The 18,101-nt window shown below is 35.0% G+C and overlaps 1 protein-coding gene across 1 annotated transcript in view; it reads right to left on the bottom strand.

Moving 5' to 3' along the window:
- Window positions 1-1,124: 1,124 nt before the first annotated feature.
- The window catches only part of MCMBP (minichromosome maintenance complex binding protein), a 17,445-nt gene continuing 468 nt past the window's right edge, over window positions 1,125-18,101 (bottom strand). The window contains exons 2-16 of the mRNA XM_085305278.1: window positions 17,842-17,927; window positions 15,855-15,995; window positions 15,452-15,493; window positions 14,880-14,981; window positions 13,313-13,442; window positions 12,251-12,402; window positions 11,435-11,535; window positions 9,461-9,630; window positions 8,390-8,513; window positions 6,085-6,202; window positions 5,340-5,505; window positions 3,085-3,218; window positions 2,299-2,463; window positions 1,819-1,907; window positions 1,125-1,521 (exon numbers count right to left, since the gene is read on the bottom strand). Coding sequence (XP_085161404.1) covers window positions 1,395-1,521; window positions 1,819-1,907; window positions 2,299-2,463; window positions 3,085-3,218; window positions 5,340-5,505; window positions 6,085-6,202; window positions 8,390-8,513; window positions 9,461-9,630; window positions 11,435-11,535; window positions 12,251-12,402; window positions 13,313-13,442; window positions 14,880-14,981; window positions 15,452-15,493; window positions 15,855-15,995; window positions 17,842-17,927 — 1,847 coding nt within the window. The 3' untranslated portion in view covers window positions 1,125-1,394. The remainder of the gene's footprint in view (window positions 1,522-1,818; window positions 1,908-2,298; window positions 2,464-3,084; window positions 3,219-5,339; window positions 5,506-6,084; window positions 6,203-8,389; window positions 8,514-9,460; window positions 9,631-11,434; window positions 11,536-12,250; window positions 12,403-13,312; window positions 13,443-14,879; window positions 14,982-15,451; window positions 15,494-15,854; window positions 15,996-17,841; window positions 17,928-18,101) is intronic.

Genomic DNA, 18,101 nt, shown 5'->3' with positions numbered 1-18,101 from the left:
TTTTGTGTTTTCCAGACTGAAGTCAGAAGGCTTTAGATAAATATAACTTTAGTTAAGCTGACAAAACCATAATGCCTCAAGTTAAGATGTACAAAAATTATTTTTCATAATAAATCACCAAATTAGCATTAGGGTATACACATAAGACAGTCTGAAACTGTTCCTGTAACAGAGCCAAAGCCTTGTTTGTAATAGAAAATGCCATGAAATAGTGGCYTCCTGTCTCCACTATCTCTGCAATGAGGAAAGCAATAGTAAAGGTGGTATGGGCTTATTTTAAGTCTAGCAGAAGGCTTTTTAAACTTGCACTGTAATTTTCTCTTAGAAAATTAGAAAGTCAGAAGAGGTTTAATTTGAAGCAAGCTATAGTTTTATCTTATAGGAACTCTACTGATGCTTGCAGCTTTCTCTTGATCAAGAAGTTCTTAGTGAGTTGATTGTTATTACTGTCAGCCTTATGTATTACTATTATACTAATTCTGGATTACATCAATTTCATATTGGTTTAATGTTTTTTCTCTTAAACCACCTTCAATATGACTTTTATTCCCCCTTGTCTGACTGGTTCTACATCCTCTGAGAACATGATCAAACAGTACATTATGAATAAGAGATAGGTAAAGACAATTCTTAATGCTTAATTGATCACTGTTCAAGCACTTAGAACACATTCYTCATCATGTTATGCCTAAATGCATTCTTCATGTAGATAGTAAGCAATACTATTGTATTCACATTCAGATTTTTTTGAAGGTAGCTACACCAGAATAAAACTGATCCTTAGTAGCGGGTTTGACAAGTTAGTCATGGTCTTCTATACTTAGATTTAAAGATGTAATTTACACTGGAACCTTGTATTRGGTAAGATCAAAGTGGTTCTTTACATTCTGGTATAATCTATTGTACTGCTGAAGAGTGCAACTCACCTTACATTATTTAATTATGGTACCCAGTTGTGATTACTGAAGTTAACATTTCTGTTACAGATGCTGTTTAGCAGAAAGATCTGATCCTGGAAATCCAACAGTTTAAGAACTATATCACAATCTTATTCCATAACAAGGCTTACCACTACTGTATAAAAGGGCTAAGAGTTATGTTTTCTTATTATTAAAGAAAATAAGTTTACACAACTTCAGTATTAAAGTTTAATATGAAACAATTTGCTCATTGTTACCAATTCTCAATTACAAAACAGGCTCCAAAAAAATTTCATAAAATATGTTTAACTTGCTGAACACTGAGTTAAGTGTGTTCAGACTTTGAGGGTAAATATCCATAATTTTTTGGTATAAATTATCTACAAAAACTGGTATAAACAATATCCAATCTTAGTGTGGGTTCCATCTAGGATTAGACAAATTTTTATAGTGACATCCATAAAATATTAAGAATTAAAGTTCATTCCCATTAACACATTTTTGCTGCTGAAGTCTGGCTTTACGTAATGCCTCCAATTGTTTTGCTCTCAGCCACCTCTCTCTTGACAGTGTTGTCTGCCCCGCACTCAGAGACAAGAACCTAGATGAGCAGAAATTGGAAATAAGAGCTTAGCAGATCTGACACACAGAACAAAACCAGTTATTATTTTGCTGTCCCATGAACTAGCAAGCATACATAGAAAGAGGAAGAAGTATTCTGCTTAAGTAAGTAAGAATATCTAACAGCATATCGAGAGATAAAATTATTTCTTTATTTGATCACTAACCATATAATAGAACTTTACTCAACTATAATGAAACTATGGGCTACAAGCATTTACTAATTTGGTTCCAGCTTGCTAGTAAGACTTCACACATGACAAACAGGACTACTCACCTTGCTACAAGCAGAGTCCTGTGTAGATCATCAGCTGTTATGCTCTCTGGGTCATTCTTGCGCATTTCTACAAAGTCTTCTTCTACTGCCTATAAACAATACAGCAAGTAATTGAGTTGCAAAAAAAGGAGAGAGAAAAGCTTTTTAGGAGCTAAACCATAACTATCCTTAGACTGCAGGAGAAAAATTTCAACATCTAGCAGTCAGGAAGCTAGCCTTGGCAAGAACATGCTAATTCTCATCTTCAAGAAGAATTAAAGTTTCAAAATGAGTTTTAGAAAGGTTTACTTGAAAGTATATGCTGAAATACTCAAGAGTACAAATCCTCAAAGGTACACTCAGGACAAGAAAATGCTTCTTTAAAAGAACTTTGAACAGAATCACTGACAGAATAATGGGAAGAGTCAACAGCCTTCTATAAAACTGCTTTATTTCTATCTGAGTATACAGTTGAAAAAGTATCAATGAAATCTTCCATACCTTGGTCACTTCATCAGATATACTGTAGTCCAGCAGCCTCAATAAACTTAGATAAATTCGAAATTTGTTCAACACAGAAGGGAGCACTGCCGTTAGAAGGCTATTCATGTATTCTTCCATGTTTGGTGGAATTATCTGTGGTTGTAAGTGGACTTGGCAATCTGACTGAAAAACAAAATTACATATCTCTTTTCATATCCTTTTCTTTTTCTATTGCAAGACTAATTTGACCACTAAGGCAACAGAAGTCATTGTTTTCCAAAATTAAGATAAGAAAATGCATTCTTTAAATACTTAATAATTCCTTTTTTGAAAACAGCATGGAGTCCTTACTCAAGACTGCCCCTCCCCAGTTCAAGAAACTAGAATGCAAGTGGTAAGCTATTCTGTAAAGTTAGGCTACTCAGATTTTTCCAAGGTCAGTGTCAGATCTGTTGCTCTTTATTCATGTGCCCATCACCTCAGGAACTACTGCACAAGACTAAAGCTTTAAGAGAAGCAATTTATCTGCAGACTTTGCTCATTAATGTGATATCCATTAATTACTTCAGTCACTGTTGTGCTCTTGCTCTCACTACAATGTTCAGCCAACAAGGAGGAAAGGTCAATTCCTTTGTTTTCCTTTGAATAGTTTTTTGGCCTGGCTGAAGCCAGGAGCATCATACCCAATCCAATCACAAGAAAAGTTTCCTGACTTCACTTGTATCTGGAATGGCACACACTTATGTTTCTAGTAAGTAGCTACTACCTGTAATTATCTCCCAAATTAAGACAACCTTGCCATACCGGTAGGAGTGATCGGCCTTCTGAAGTGATAAGAACATTAATATTGCATGGGAATTCCATCCGGTGGTAACTGAAGTCATAATCCACCTTCTGCCAAGTTATCAGATTACCCAGTGCCGTCACATTATGTACACCTAGAGAAGCAAGAACAAGTTATCTGACAACTGGTTTTAAACAAAACTTTTTTTCCCACCGGTCTGTTTTTTAATGAGTAGCTGGTAGAAAAATTCTTGCAAACTTTGTTTATTTACAAAGAACTGAAATTAAAAATTCCAGAAGAATTTTAAGCCTAAATCAAATCTGGCCTAATGTAAATGTTAGTAAGTAGAGCTTTCCATCAGTTCTACAGAGCTAGAGACTACTGTTTACAGAGGAAAGCTTTCTCCTCAAAAGGAGATAAAACTCTGCTACTTTTCTGACAGAAAACAAGCATTATTTAACAGTTTAAGAAAAAAGTCTTGCTAAAGAACTCATTAGATTGGCCAGCAAGACTTGAAAAGCCGAAAAACATATTCATCGTCATCTTTCCAAACAGTTCTAGATAAGACTAGTCATTTCTATTTAAAAGTTAAGATTGACAAGTTAATTGGTTGACTCTTGGAAGTCCCCCTTTGAAATACTGACATCTACCTGACAATTCAGATATCTCTTCAGCAGTGTTAGTGCACCAAATGACACATCTACCATTATATTTTTGTCCCTAATAAACCAGGAAAACATTTACTATTAGTGTAAATAAAGGTACTTCTGGGGCATTTCCCCCCCTGCAAATCTCAAAGCTATAGCTTTCAGTAATTCCAAATCAACTAGTAGATCTGTGGATGACTACTCTTTTCTAGGATTAAATTTTGTTCCCAGAATTCTTACAAGAAGTTTTAAATGTTTACTTTTTCCCCCTCTAAATTCAAGAGAACATTATCACCAAGGGGAATGGAATAAAATTAAATTTAATAAGTCTTTTTACCTGCAACTTCTTTAATGCTTAAATATTACTTTTCATCAAATGTTGTATTCTGTAGATTTAACAATAAACATTTCAGAAAAGCTACAAATCAACACAGCAAGTTTTTTTGTAAATGGGAGTTTTTTTTCCCCAGATAATGCTGCAATTTCTACTAGTTTTAATATTTTCCTTTGCTGCAGTCAGAGTATCTAACAACAAAATAAAAGGCTCAAAAAGAGGTGAATAATACTGAACAACAACTTTCAGTACTAGTAATAAAAACTATTGTGTTTCTAAATAAGATTAGTCTGAAATCTAAGCTTGGCTAGTTCTACCAGACTTGCTCTTAGTCTGCTGTTAGTTAGTCTGCAATGGAACAGMGTACTAATACTCACTAAAGAGAACCAGTAGGCTTACAGCATTGGTCTAGTAGGCTTGTAAGGATGGCATTTTTATTTTAAAATAAAATCACTTTCAGCAATTTCATATCCATTTTTACTGGAAATCACTACAGATAACTKTACTCTGCATTCTCCAGTTTCTGAACTTTTAATAGGTACTGAACTCACTGCTTTTTTGTAGGTTACACTTCATTGAATAAAGCCTTGTAGGATGCATACTCCACAGCACTACATCAGCTACAAGACAGAATTACCATCCTGTTCCAYGCAATATTAGGCTGATTTATTATCTTTAGAATTTAGCTATGTTTTCAGGAATGGTTTCTACATCTACAATAAGTATAAAGAATATAGCAGCAGCATATGATTCCCCCACTTCTGTATGAAAGAAAACTGACAGGCCATTCTGAAAAAGAATCATTTGGTCTAATGGCTTATTTAAATCACTGGCATTTTCCATCAACTGTCAAAGACACTGTTCAGAGCTCCTGTAAAATAGATAAACTAAACAAGATACCATCTTGTTTCATTATTGGTCATTTGTTTCTAGGATGGATATTAGTCCCTAACTCTTGGGGGATAAGGGGGAGGGGGAGCAGGACATACAGACATATCACTGCTTGCACTGCTTGTATTAAGTCAAAATGAATAACTAATCATTTTTCAACTGAAATGTCAGAAACTTCCAGGAAATAAAATAGAGAGGGTTAAAAAAATAATCCATGAGATCAAGCTGTGTGTCGAAGAAGGCTGCTGACTAGCAGCAAGCTGGTTCAAGCAAAAGAATAGATCATGGAAACCACAGTTTTGTAACAGAAAGCTATCGCAAGTAAATAATTAACATCACTGTCTTGAAATGTATCAAGGTTTAACCTTCCAGATGAGAAATTATTGTTACAAAAAATGTCTACCTGTTGTGTCAAGCTGTCCTTGCTCAAGTGTAGTCTCATCTACTACAAGGGAAGTGTTGCTGGCAAGCTGCAGTACTCCACTGACTAAGCGATTAGCTGTATAGTCTTTGTGTGGGATAAATTGTGAATGGTTCATATTTTCAATGGTCATTTGTAGACGATAGGACTGCAATGAGAAAAGAAACTGATCAGCACATTTGCTCTCTTCCAACTTCTCTAGTAGATAGATACTTCTTCCTTTTAGAAAGAGCTATAACTGTGAGCCTCTGTAATAAGTAAAACAAAATTTGTTACCATAATACAGAATATTTTTCCCAAATTTCCAAACACTTGGAAAAAAAAGCTTTCAAGAAAAAATATACTAAATTACATTAAATATACATCAATATACATTAAAATACATTAAAATAACATAATTTAAGGGTATACACATATCCATCCAAAAAGCAAAATAAAGTATGCAGCATGTCTGTCAGTCAGTTTACCACTTTTGAGGAACATGACCTTATTCCATATTCATCACAGATGACCAGGTAGCTACAGACTCCTACTGAAAGAAAAGTCCCATCTCCACTTTTTAAATTCTAAACTGCCCTTTAAATGGACAGCAGGAGCCTTAGTTTAAGGACTCTGTCTTTACTAAAATGTTGTCTATCTGATTACAAGTTAGCCTAATATCTACCATTAAAATAAAAAATCTCTATACAATCAGAAATTCGTTAGAACACTTTAATGCCCTTCTTACTGCTGGAACAAGCTGCTGGATAATGCGATATATGTGCTCTGTGAAGATGCTGTTTCTTGGACATCCACTCAAGTTGACTGTGAATTTTCCCAGAGGAAGCACATCTCGTCTTGCATAACTAAACCAAAAATAAGACATGTTAGGTAAACACCAGATTAATCCAGCGACTACAGGTTATCACTGAACTTCAGTGCTACGTAATATCTGTAATAGCTAGCAAGATCTTAATACTGATACATACATAATAGTCACATTTTTCTTCCTTCTGTAGTGTCCGAGGAGGTCAGTTAGACTAAAGGCTGTTTTGGAAAGCTTTGTAACATTGCACATTTTTACATTTATTTATAATTGCACATGTATAAGTTTATAGTGCTTGAAAGTGCTTTGTAAACGTTCCGTTCTCCTTTTGCTCTACTGTTACTCAGTAAACATACTCCATCTTCCTTCTTATTACAAAATCTCATTTTCCCTGTTTATCATGCTTGTTTCCTCTATCTCCCCTCCCCATTCTTGAGGGATTTCAATATTTTTTGTAATACCAGCTATGACAGAAAACACATTCTAGCCTAGGTCTACTCAGACCTGGTGAGGCCACATCTGGAGTACCATGTTCAGGTCTAGGCTCCCTAATACAAGAGAAATATGCAGCTACAGGAGTGATTCCAGCAAAGGGCTACTAAGATGATTAAGAGACTGCAGCATCTCTCATATGAGGTAAGTCTGAGAGAGCTGGAATTCTTCAGTCTGGAGAAGATGGAGGGGGTATCTTATCAATCTCTACAAATATCTCAAGGGAGGATGTCAAGAGGATGGGGTCAGACTCTTCTCAGTGGTGCTCAGCGATAGGATGAGAGGCAACAGGCCTCTCTGTCTGAATATGAGGAAAAGCTTCTTTACAGTGAGGGTAACAGAACACTAGAAGAGGTTGCCCAAAGAGGTTGTGGAGTCTCCCTCTTTGTGGATACTCAAAAGCCATCTGGACAAGATCCTGGGCAACGTGCTCTAGGTGACCCTACTTGAGCAGGGAGGTTGGACTAGATGATCTCTAGAGGTCCCTTCCAACCTCAACCATTCTGTAAGTGTTACAGCATTCACAGTGCAACTTGAAAGAACAGAGTTCTTACTGATATTGAATGATTTATGTTTATATGGGAATTAGAGGTGTGATTACTACCTAGGCAAATACTTTCCAGTTGTGAAATGAAAACGGTAATATACATGGTGGGGCATGGGCTCAGTGCAAGTTATAAATAGAAACCTTGTCAGCTGACAGTTTTGCTAGCACGGCATTATGGTTTTATCTATGCTGATACCACATGTCTCACTGAGGCAGAGATATATCTTACAGCTTTTTACACATTATTCACAGGTATGAGAAAGGCAGGATGCTCAGACCATAGGARCTCTGAAAACATTTCTTTCATACAAATACGTGCTGTGCTAGTTAGACTTTTCATAGCTTGAGGATAAGACAATATTTTCAAAGTATTCCCTTTGTATGAAAATGAAAAATTTGAAACTCTAAAACAAATACTTAATATATTAAAAAAAATGTAATTTTCTTTGAAGTGGAATTCTTTTTTTTTAATGCTAAAATTATATTTGAGTCGACAACTATACTTAAAAATCTATTCAAAACATACTGTCTGTTTTCACACCTGAAATTTTAATGAATAAAATGATGATGCTCTTTCATCCAATGATAGTTTAAACCAACATACAAATGTTGGTTTCCAACATCCATTTTATAAAGGTAGATCAGATGCATACACAATTCAGCTGCATCATCATCTCAGGTGGTAAATTCAGACAGCATGCTAAATGTGGGTCACTTGAACTTATCATTAAACATACATCTACATTTAATTAAATCTGTTCTCAGGATGTACCTCATGGTATCTTTTAATTCTAAAATAACAATCATTATAGTTAGTAAATAATGATAATAAATGCCACCTTTAGGAAGTCACTGTATTCAATAAAATGTTAAGAGATAGAAAGATGTTCTCATAACTTCGTTTAAACTTATATCTTGGAGATTTTGTCTAATTCAAAGCATCACCGAAAGGATATATAGCCATGAAACTGTCCCTTTAACAGTATCTACTGAGATTTCAGACAATGATATCAGTTTACTGTGTTTATTATGAGAGGATAGCAACTCTAGCTGGGCAAAGTACTACTGGACTAAACACTATTTAAACATTTCTGGCAATTAATGTAAAATGGTGAAGAAGCCGTAAAAGGAGATTTTTTTGAAAAAGAATGAATACATAAAATTCTAAGAAAGCACTTAAATACTTACACAGTAGAGATGAGATGCAATATAAGGTACTCGGCAGCCAAACTGTCTCCTAAGAGGGCATGTGTGAGGAAGCCAAGCAACTCTGCTCTAACTGGTGACAACTCCGACATGAAATTAGAAACAACTGGTAGAACAGCAAAAGAAAACAAATATCAGAAAATGTGCTGCTCATCATTCTCTTCCCTCTATATAAAGATTGCTTTATATTACAATTTCATGAAGAAAAATGGTTACTCCAAAGTAAATTACGAAAAATAGCAAACATTCATTGGTTTTTCCAAGTAAATAATTGCTGACTTTGGATAATTTCAACTGCATAGTATTCCCTTGGAAATACTTTCACTTTTTTAATTAGAGAGTATATAATGCATTTGTAGAAGGCTATAAGGCTTGAACTGAAAAATATAAGATCTATAGCCTATCTGTACTATCTTAAAGGCAGAAAAAAACCCTTACATAAAGCACAGCTCAGGACAATCAAAAAAAGGCATGCAAGGAGGAAAACGATAAATATTAATTAGAACTTTAAAAAGTACACATAACAGTTTATGACAAAAAACAAAAACAACAACAACAAAAAAAACTTACAGTCAAATAGTCCACTCAGAATAGCACAATTGCTTAAAAACAGAATCTCCTTATTGACTTGACAATATTTTGATTCTTTCTTGTTTAGGTTTCTTATTTTTACTGTTATGCTAAGCTGCATATCTGATTTGTAAGCAATTAAAAATCTGCTTGAAAACAAAATATTTTTTCTATTTGAAAACAAAAATGTTATGACTACACAACTCAGTAAAATCTTCAAGCTTATGCAAAACAAGTTTCCTATTTATCACTTTTATTTCAGAAAAATAAGCACTTAACACTACACCTTGTGCAGTTCTATAGTGTAGAACAGTTTTTCCATAAAAAACAATTTAAATGCCAACCTTGCCAATGTTGCGTTTGTCTCTGAACAAACAAGTATTTGTTAACAAGTATGAAGAATGCACATTTACATGTGCACAGAGAGAATGCATATCTACAATAAGGCCAAGTTCTGCTCAGAAGCCAAGTTCAGATACTCACAGGTTTTACTTTCTTCTTCATTAAGGCAGGCAGGCAGTAATGGATTAATGTGTTGTAATTTCTGTGCCAAAATCACATGGATTCTGGGGACTAATGAGGCAGGAGGACTGTGTACTCTCTGTTCTTCTACTGTGTCCATACACTCCATAGGATCGAGGGCTGAGTTCTCCCTAGGAAAGGGAGAACTTGGACGTAAAAACATTCCACACACATTTCTCTCCATTTGACTAAGTGCATTTGGAACCATGCCAAGAACAAACTGCATCAGAAAAAACAACATCCACTCCCACTTCTGATAAGTCTTCCTATATTCAAGCTATAGGAATWCCTTCTTTTATGATTTTATAAACACCATGAATAACCATAAATAACTAACAGTTATTAATTTTTTTATATACATATATWATATATATGTGTATATATTTACTGGAAATGCTCAAGAGTCCCACTTTTCTGAAAGAAAAGAAATACATTTATTATTTGCTGCACCATCCAGTAGAAGGTGCAGCTTAACATAAGATGTTAAGCATTGTTATGGTCAGCAGGTACTGAGCAGAGTCTACATGGTAACTTTTAAGATAAGATATCTTATGTTTATTTATGTATGTACATGTGGGATTTTAATATTCCACCTGCTTCCAGAGTCTGACAATGAGATCTTATAGAGAGTCATAGTACAACTATATCAGTATCTGAATTAAAAAAAAAAAAAAAAAAGGTAATCCCATCATTCCAAACTTGAAAGCATCATGTCTTAATTTAAGCGTTCAGATATACAAGCCTTGGTCTCCCTGATGATGCCTTACAAATTCATGTCCAGGAGCTTTTCCTTTGTTATCTAGAAATTAAAAGCCCTAAGGCAGATGTACGAGATACTGGTAAAATTCAGTATCAGTGTGATAAACTTGCACTGATTTTAAAAGCCAAAAGGCTTTATAACTTGAATTCCTTTTCAGCAGTCCACTGACAGACTACTATCACTTTAAAAGTAAAGAAATCTCTTTTGTTTAGCATCTTTGTGTTGAAAACATTGCAGAATGCTATCATTTTGTCTATTTGTAGTAGAATGACAAGCAAAAAAAAAAAAAAAGGCAAAAAATTTGTGAGACACCAATTAAGCTGTCGATCTGATACTAGCTTTCTGTCAGGCAGATGATAAACCAAAGCTAGTTGACTGGGCTGAGTTACTTTAAAGAAGTTGGCACTATACAGGATTCATAATGCACTCTTACTGTACTTCAAAGGAGAAGCAAAATTACCAACAGGAATAACTTATTCAAAGCATAATGATTCAAAACATCAATAGTACGTGTTAACATTTGTTGATAGACTATTTAAGAAATCTGACAGAATTCAATCTAATCCAGAAAGACACATGAAATCAAGTAAGTAACTACGGAATAGCCAGTAAAATCAGAAGTTTCTGTAGGTGGTATAAAGTGGCAATAAATGTTAATTAATTAAAYCAGCCTGATTTACAATCACTTTGGACACTTTGACTCTCCATACTAACAGGCAATCCATCATTTACATCCTATGGAACTGTTTACGGTAACAACTTTCAGAGAGAGAATTACAAATTATTTAAAAGGTATATTTTATTACTTTAAAGACTATTTGGATGCAACTGTTCACTCCCTATTAATTCATTCTAAGTTTAATAGGTGTGTAAATTCTGCTGGATTTTTAGCTACAGAAGCACTCTATATACTGAACAGCAACCTAAAAAAAAATGTTTATTGTGCAACCAAGAGTATGGATATACAACAATATGAAGTTCAATAGACTTCATTTTATAGGACTGTAAACCTAATACTGCACATAAATCTTTTTTAAGTGACAAAATCCCTATCTTTAGAATTATTAAGTATTTACACATTTTTCAGTCTGTATTAAGGAGACAGCCAAAAGTAATTTGCTCATTAAAATAACAAGTCCCTTCATTTCAGGGACACATTACCATCTGAGCCTTACCTCTCTTCATTGTTTACTATACTCAGCACTGGATCCACAGACAAAATTCCATATACCTCCAGAATATCATTGACTTTGAAGCTATCCCAGCTCTCATAGACCTGCCATGAAGATAAAACAATAAAATACAGAGGCAGATGGGCCAGATTCAGGCTGTACATAAGCACACACAACAGGAAAACTCTCAGGAGACTCAAGTGTAGATTGAGAACAYTCTGTGTGAAGACGACTCTTCTAGTTCTCAAAGTTTCAGTAAGCTTATATTGGACAAATGAACTTCTACCATTGCATGCTTTTCACAACTGACATTATTCTGCTACATGACTGTAAACAACTGTATTCTAATCAGGTTTATCAAGAGAGGCTGAATAAAAGAACATTTAACATAACAACAATATAGATATTTCATGCTGGAAGTTTTGTAGTTGCATACTAGTCAATGAAAGCTTATTTCAAATACAGTCTGAAAATGTGTACAATGTGTTTGTTTTCCCTTGTTTCATGGCAAGTTTTTCCCCTTAAGAGGGCAAAATTTCAAGGAAAGCATCAGGAGCCAATACCAACTAAACATTTGAGCATTCAGTAGYGTAGAGATTGCACAAGCTGTAATACATGCTGTTCAGTGATGTCAGCAATGCAAATATAGCAGTAGCAAAAGGGAGACAATGTAATTATTCGTAAAAACATTTTTGGACTTCTAATAGTGTATAGGCAAAGAATTTGTCTTTCTATACAACACTATTTATACTCTTATTTCAGGCTCTGTCTGTCTCACTGAGGACATAGCTACATTTATTATCTCTCCATGTCTGTTACCTTTACAAGACATGCTGGTCCCTTCTCTCCTGGCAATGGAAAATTTAAGTCAAGTGGAGGGGAGCAGTTTGGTGAAATGAGATGATGTCCTGCAGAAGCTTCAGTTTCTAATCTCTTTGGCTCTCCACATCCATGAATATCGCCTACACTGCCTGAAAAATAAAGTATTCATGGGCTCTTTAAACAGAAATGCAAAGGTGAACAACTTGMTTCAGCAAGCAACATAAGAGTCAAGCTAGTTTAATAAGATGCCTAAGGGGGGAAAAAGAAAGGAAGCAACATATTTGAAAGAAGATATTCTGACTCAAAACAGAAAAGTCTCACAAACGTATACTTTATTACAAAGACAACATGAGAGTGATTACTGGTAAAGATCTACATGCCCTAGAAACTAAACATAGAGATCAATCTGATTTTCAAAATGTGATGCTTAAATTGTATCAACAAGATTTCTCTAGTTCTGTAGGGCTGTAAAGGCAATACTTTTCTGCTTATTATGTTTAAAAAAAGAGCTTTTAAAAGTGAAGGTGTACAGTTACAAAAGTTTACATTAAGAATCTCTACAGGCTCAGCAATAATAAAGCTATGAAAATATATTCTACAATTGATCAGGCTGAATACAAACACAAAACAGGGTAAACTAATAGAACATCTGCAAACTGATAGGAATACAAAAACAAAATCCTAAAATCCAACGGATGAACCTGATGGACATATAGCACCAAACAAAATGAAGCAATAGCTTCTGTAAAACTTTTTTCTTCTTCAACAGGGCAGACAATTTTAAGCTAAATATACCTCTCTCTTGAAAAAGGAAATTTGTCAAAATTTCCCCCAGTATCCCATATCAGTTTAAGTGAAGTTGTCTCCACAGAAGAATATTAGGACAAATAGTTCTTAACTTAAACCACTGATGACTTCCACAAAGACAGCAATATAGTTTTGAAGGCTGCATTAACACTACTGATTGAACCAACTGAAAAGAGTTCAATTTCTGAAAACGAAATTTCTGCAAATCCTTGAAAGATACCAYAGTATCTAGTCATCAGTAATGACTATTACCCATATGTTGCTCTTTCTGTTTAGATGGATGTAGTTCCATATCCTCATCCTCCTCATAGCTCCTCTTGTGGCGACTTGGTGTGTAGGACGTTGAAGGACTAACTCGAGCTTGGCTTGCACTAGTATATGCGTAATATTAAGGATTAAGGACAACACCAGACTCAACTGAGAAAACTCAAGAAAGTAAGCTTAACAAAACATATTATTCTGTCTATTTTGAATGAGAGATTAAAACAATTATGCACGCCATTACCTAGCTGCCATTTCTTTAGATATCTTAAGTAACCTGCTAAGAACTGTACAACAATCAGTGGCTTTATTGAAAACAGAATCTAAAAACCCTGAGTTTTTGTCCACTATCAATCTCTCTAAAGATTTTCCTTTACACCCCAAGAACAAGTTTGTGGTTAGGAACAATTCTGCATCTCAAGGTTTTCTTCTCTTCCACATATTAACCCTAAAAAACAGGCGTGTAAAAATATTTAAAAGTTGCTGTCAAATTCAATTAAATATTACAATTACTTTAAAATGACACAAAAAATGTTCATATATTTTTAAAATACTTGCTCTAGCACTTTATATAATATAATTGACTTTAGAAAAGCTAACGAACTTTCTCTATTTTGTTTTTCTTAGTTTGATATTAAGCATTGAAATCATGTTCAATATTTTTATAACAGTCAGGTTCACATTAAATTTCCACTGCTGCAGTATATTGATAGAAGCATAATTCACTTGAAGACTGAATCTCATTAGTCATTTTATTATAAAAATAGCATTAATTATAAAACCACTGATAATGAGTAGTTTTCTTAAATTATAAACCCAAAATATGAAATATCTAAACATACTGGATTTACCCTCAAGTTTCCTTTGTTTTCACAAAATGCAATGCATCTTAAGTTTTCTAGACCTTCCTTCACTGCCTTGGAGAAGAAGAGAATACAGAACTCCTAAAAGGTGTTAAAAGAAGCATGTCATATCCATTCCATTTACACAATTCTACTTCCATTTATTTGAGAAACTAAAGCTGATTCGTTTTTCCCCAGGATGTTTCCTGTATTCATTTAGAGAGTGACAGGCTGTGTCTGAGTGACTAAAAAGACAATACTTAACATTCTGGAATGACTGTCTCAACCCACCCAGCTACAGGTGTTGGTACTTGTATTAGATTGTCAGTAAGTGTCCTAATTTAATCTGAATACCCCAATGAAATGTTCATGCCTCTACAGAAGTTTCAAAGTTTCTTAACATTTGCAAATACAAATGAGCAGAGATTTTCAAAATTCTCCCAAGCATACATGAAAATCTAGTTCAAATCCCTACCAAATCAATAACCAATTCTACTAATTTCATTTATATCCTGTTTGTGCATAAAGTACAGGACAATTTTTTTCCCTTCGATTTTTCTGCATCTATCACCTTTTCTCCTCATCTGTTCTGAGTCACTCAAAATCCAAGAAACTTTAAATAGTTTTATTTATAAATCTATACATACTTATAAATCTAATGAATTAGTTGGCGATAACTATCAGTATAACACAGCATTAGTTCAGACAAAAGATATTTCTTTCACCCATGCTGATTCGCCAGGCACTGGAACGCAGTAGAATGTCTGTCTCTCCAATGTGACTGTTTGTGACGAGTTCAAATCAATCTCCTGCTGAGGCTAGAACACCAATAATAAATGATGATGTTAAAATCTGATTTTTTAAAAAAATAATTCCACAGAATCATGTATTTAGCCAGAAGTTAAAACAATCACAGTTTCACAAGTGTGTCATCTTGCAGGTTTCTAAACAGTCTGAATTGATAATATTTTGATTCTAAAAGCATGGCATTGCTGAAAGTAAATTGTTTTCCATATCAGGAAGTTCCAAGAGGCTTTAAAAAAACAACACCATTGCCAGTAGCCCATACTATGGAAGTGGCTTGAAGCCTGTTGAACTTAGCATGCACACGACCAATCGGGAGTTCTCTGCTTTCCAAACCTGGGCTTAATTTTGAATTTTAAGAACAGTATCTCCACAGATTTACTGGTGAGTGCCAAATAAGTTATAGTGCACTTATAAAATGCATTTTTTTAAATCTGAGTAACATTTTTCTGTAACAAGTTTTGAGATGAAATACATAACTTACCCCACATTCCGCCACATCTCTGTATTTACCAAAATGCAAAACCTGTTAAGAAGACAAAAGCAATGCAATCATTCTGTTTCTGCTAGTACTCTGAATATGGATTATCTGCACCAAAATTATTGCAATGTAAAGCCCTTCAAACACATACTGCTCCAACTTTCATTATCTTAGTAATTTTGATCCCCCCAAATTACATTTGCAGTAATAATCTTTACAATTTTGTTTTTAATGTTTCATAAATGGAAAATAAGAAGCAGTATGCTACTGATGCTGTTCGAGTCACTTAAACAGAGTTAGTACTAGGTAATGCCTGGACTCAATATGTTTAACTGAGAAACTAGAGAAGTATGAAGAACAGAATGAAGAAAATACTAAGCATTTACCAAAATAGTATTTCACTTACACGTGTGTTCGTGTTTGGATCAACTGTTTCATAGATTCCCATGTAAAACTCAGGATCAAACATATCCTGAACCATGCAGCGAAATTTCACTAAGCTGTTGGGCTTTAGGTAATGCAGAGGAACATCATTCAGTGATGGAACCTGTAAAAGAGATTTTATTCTGAACAATTGCTATATAAATACTGAGAAGTACCCTGAAGTAAGCCACAAATTGCACATCAGCTGTCATCAAATTATTCTCCAGTCATTCAGTGTTTTATACTGTTGACTTATTTGCCTCAAAGTCTATCTTATTGTCAATAAGATTAACTGCCTTTGACAATTCAGTACCTCATCAGGCAACAGATTTAGTATTTTCCACCCCTACCTCCACCCCCTAAATCTACTGCCCCAATCCAACTGGTAACAATATATCTAACAACACTGGAAGATTCTGTAGTAGCTCTTACAGGTAATAGTTATAACTATACTTATATATAGTTATAGTATAACTGTCAGTATATACACTGACAGTTCCCAAATTTTTCCACTTGCAAAGTCACCATTCTCATTCATTTCTCAGTCCCAATTCTAAACAAATTGATTCAGTTCACTGAAACTGTATGTAAACCTGGGGATTACTGCAACTGAAATATTAGATAAAATTTATTACTTATTTTATACCCATTTAGCAGCACTTTGACCATGTATTATGCACCAGTGATACTGTAGCAATTGTATGTACAATTTCTTATAACAAAATATTTGTATTTCCAAAAGGACAGGGAAAAAAAATCTGTATCTTAATGTGCAAATCCTTTACCCTAGAGGAATCTTTTTTGCATGTTTCTAAGATAATAGAAAACCAGAAGGAAAACGGATGTTCAGGAATATGGTATAAATCAAAATAATGAGATCTGACATAAGAATAGGGTTTCCTTTTAATTTTGAAAATAAACTCTTGGTTGAGAAAACACACCCAACATTAAAATGCAATGAAACTAAAAGTGGCCCTGTAAAAATGCCTTAAAAAAACAAAAACAAAAAACCCCCAACAATCCATGTACTCCCTCATGTTCATCTTGAGTACGAAAATATGTTTATATTTTAGTTCCTTCTAGTGCTAGAAATTTAACACAGTTCTGCTGGAGGAATAGAATTGTTCCATTACACTATGATTTATATTGTCACTGAAACTCAAACAATCCTCTCTCACTGTCAGAAAAATTGTTTTAAAATTTAAAATTATTTTCACTTGTTTTTTAACCATAAATAAAAGAGATTTGATATGAAAGTTCTTAATCCAATTAGCATAGAGCTCCATGATGCCAATTTTCTCATAGTCTTTCAGACTAGTAACACCATTTGAGCTCAAGTTCGCATGCTTAATTTTAAAAATAAAAGGATAGCTTGCTTCCTAAACTTTCAAAAGCAGGCCTGATCCAGCCTAATAYAGAACAGTTTTTAAACAGACAGTGTTCTTCTCCCGAAACACAAAAATCCAAGCAGCTACTTCTTCAACCCACATGAAATTTACAGCACTGCAGTGAAAGACCATGGGAGAAGGAAGAGGTTTATTAACAGCAGTTAAGAAACCTATGGTACACGAATATTTGCTGCAGCCTAGCAGTAGAGAGAGCAGGCGTTAACACTCCCAAAAATAACAGTATTTGTCAGCTCCTGCCATCTACTGGATTGCACCTCAAACAGGCAGTACTCAGCAGTTATGGCTCAAGGCAAAAAAATACCCGAAAGTCAAGGGGACTGGCTTTGGCAGGGCTTCAGTCAGGGTTTTACATCTTTGTTTTACATACCATCAAAGCAACTGAAATGTAAATAACGTGTTACAAAGGATAGGCATAAAATTCAGAAGCGTGCTTATGAGGAAGCCAGGACCTGCACGTTTCTAAAGGAGGAACTTCTCACAAGCATGTCGTTACAGTAATTAGGAGATAAGAGGAAGAAAACTTGAGAACGGCACAACTCCGAAAGAATAAAACAATCTTACCCAGTTAGTAGCATTATTTTCTTTCAGCTTCTCTTTGAAATACTCAGTCACCTTCTTTTCCCAATCAGAGTTTGGATCATTTTGTGCTACGGAACAGAACGGGTTTGCGGGCGGGTCAGCACCACGCATCGGCGCTCCCCCGGCACCGGAGCCCGCGGAGCACCGGCTCCCGCTCCTCCCGGCGCCCGAGGGTTTTCTCGCGGCGCCCCGCAGGCCGCCCGCGGCGCCCCGCAGGCCGCCCGCGCCCGCCCCACGCCGCC

This window comes from Rhea americana, unplaced genomic scaffold, assembly GCF_003343005.1.
Source record: "Rhea americana isolate MKP2758 unplaced genomic scaffold, rheAme1 scaffold_218, whole genome shotgun sequence".
Taxonomy (NCBI): domain Eukaryota; kingdom Metazoa; phylum Chordata; class Aves; order Rheiformes; family Rheidae; genus Rhea; species Rhea americana.
The sequence above is the reverse complement of the archived record's forward strand: the minus strand, read 5'-3'. Positions and strand labels throughout refer to the sequence as shown.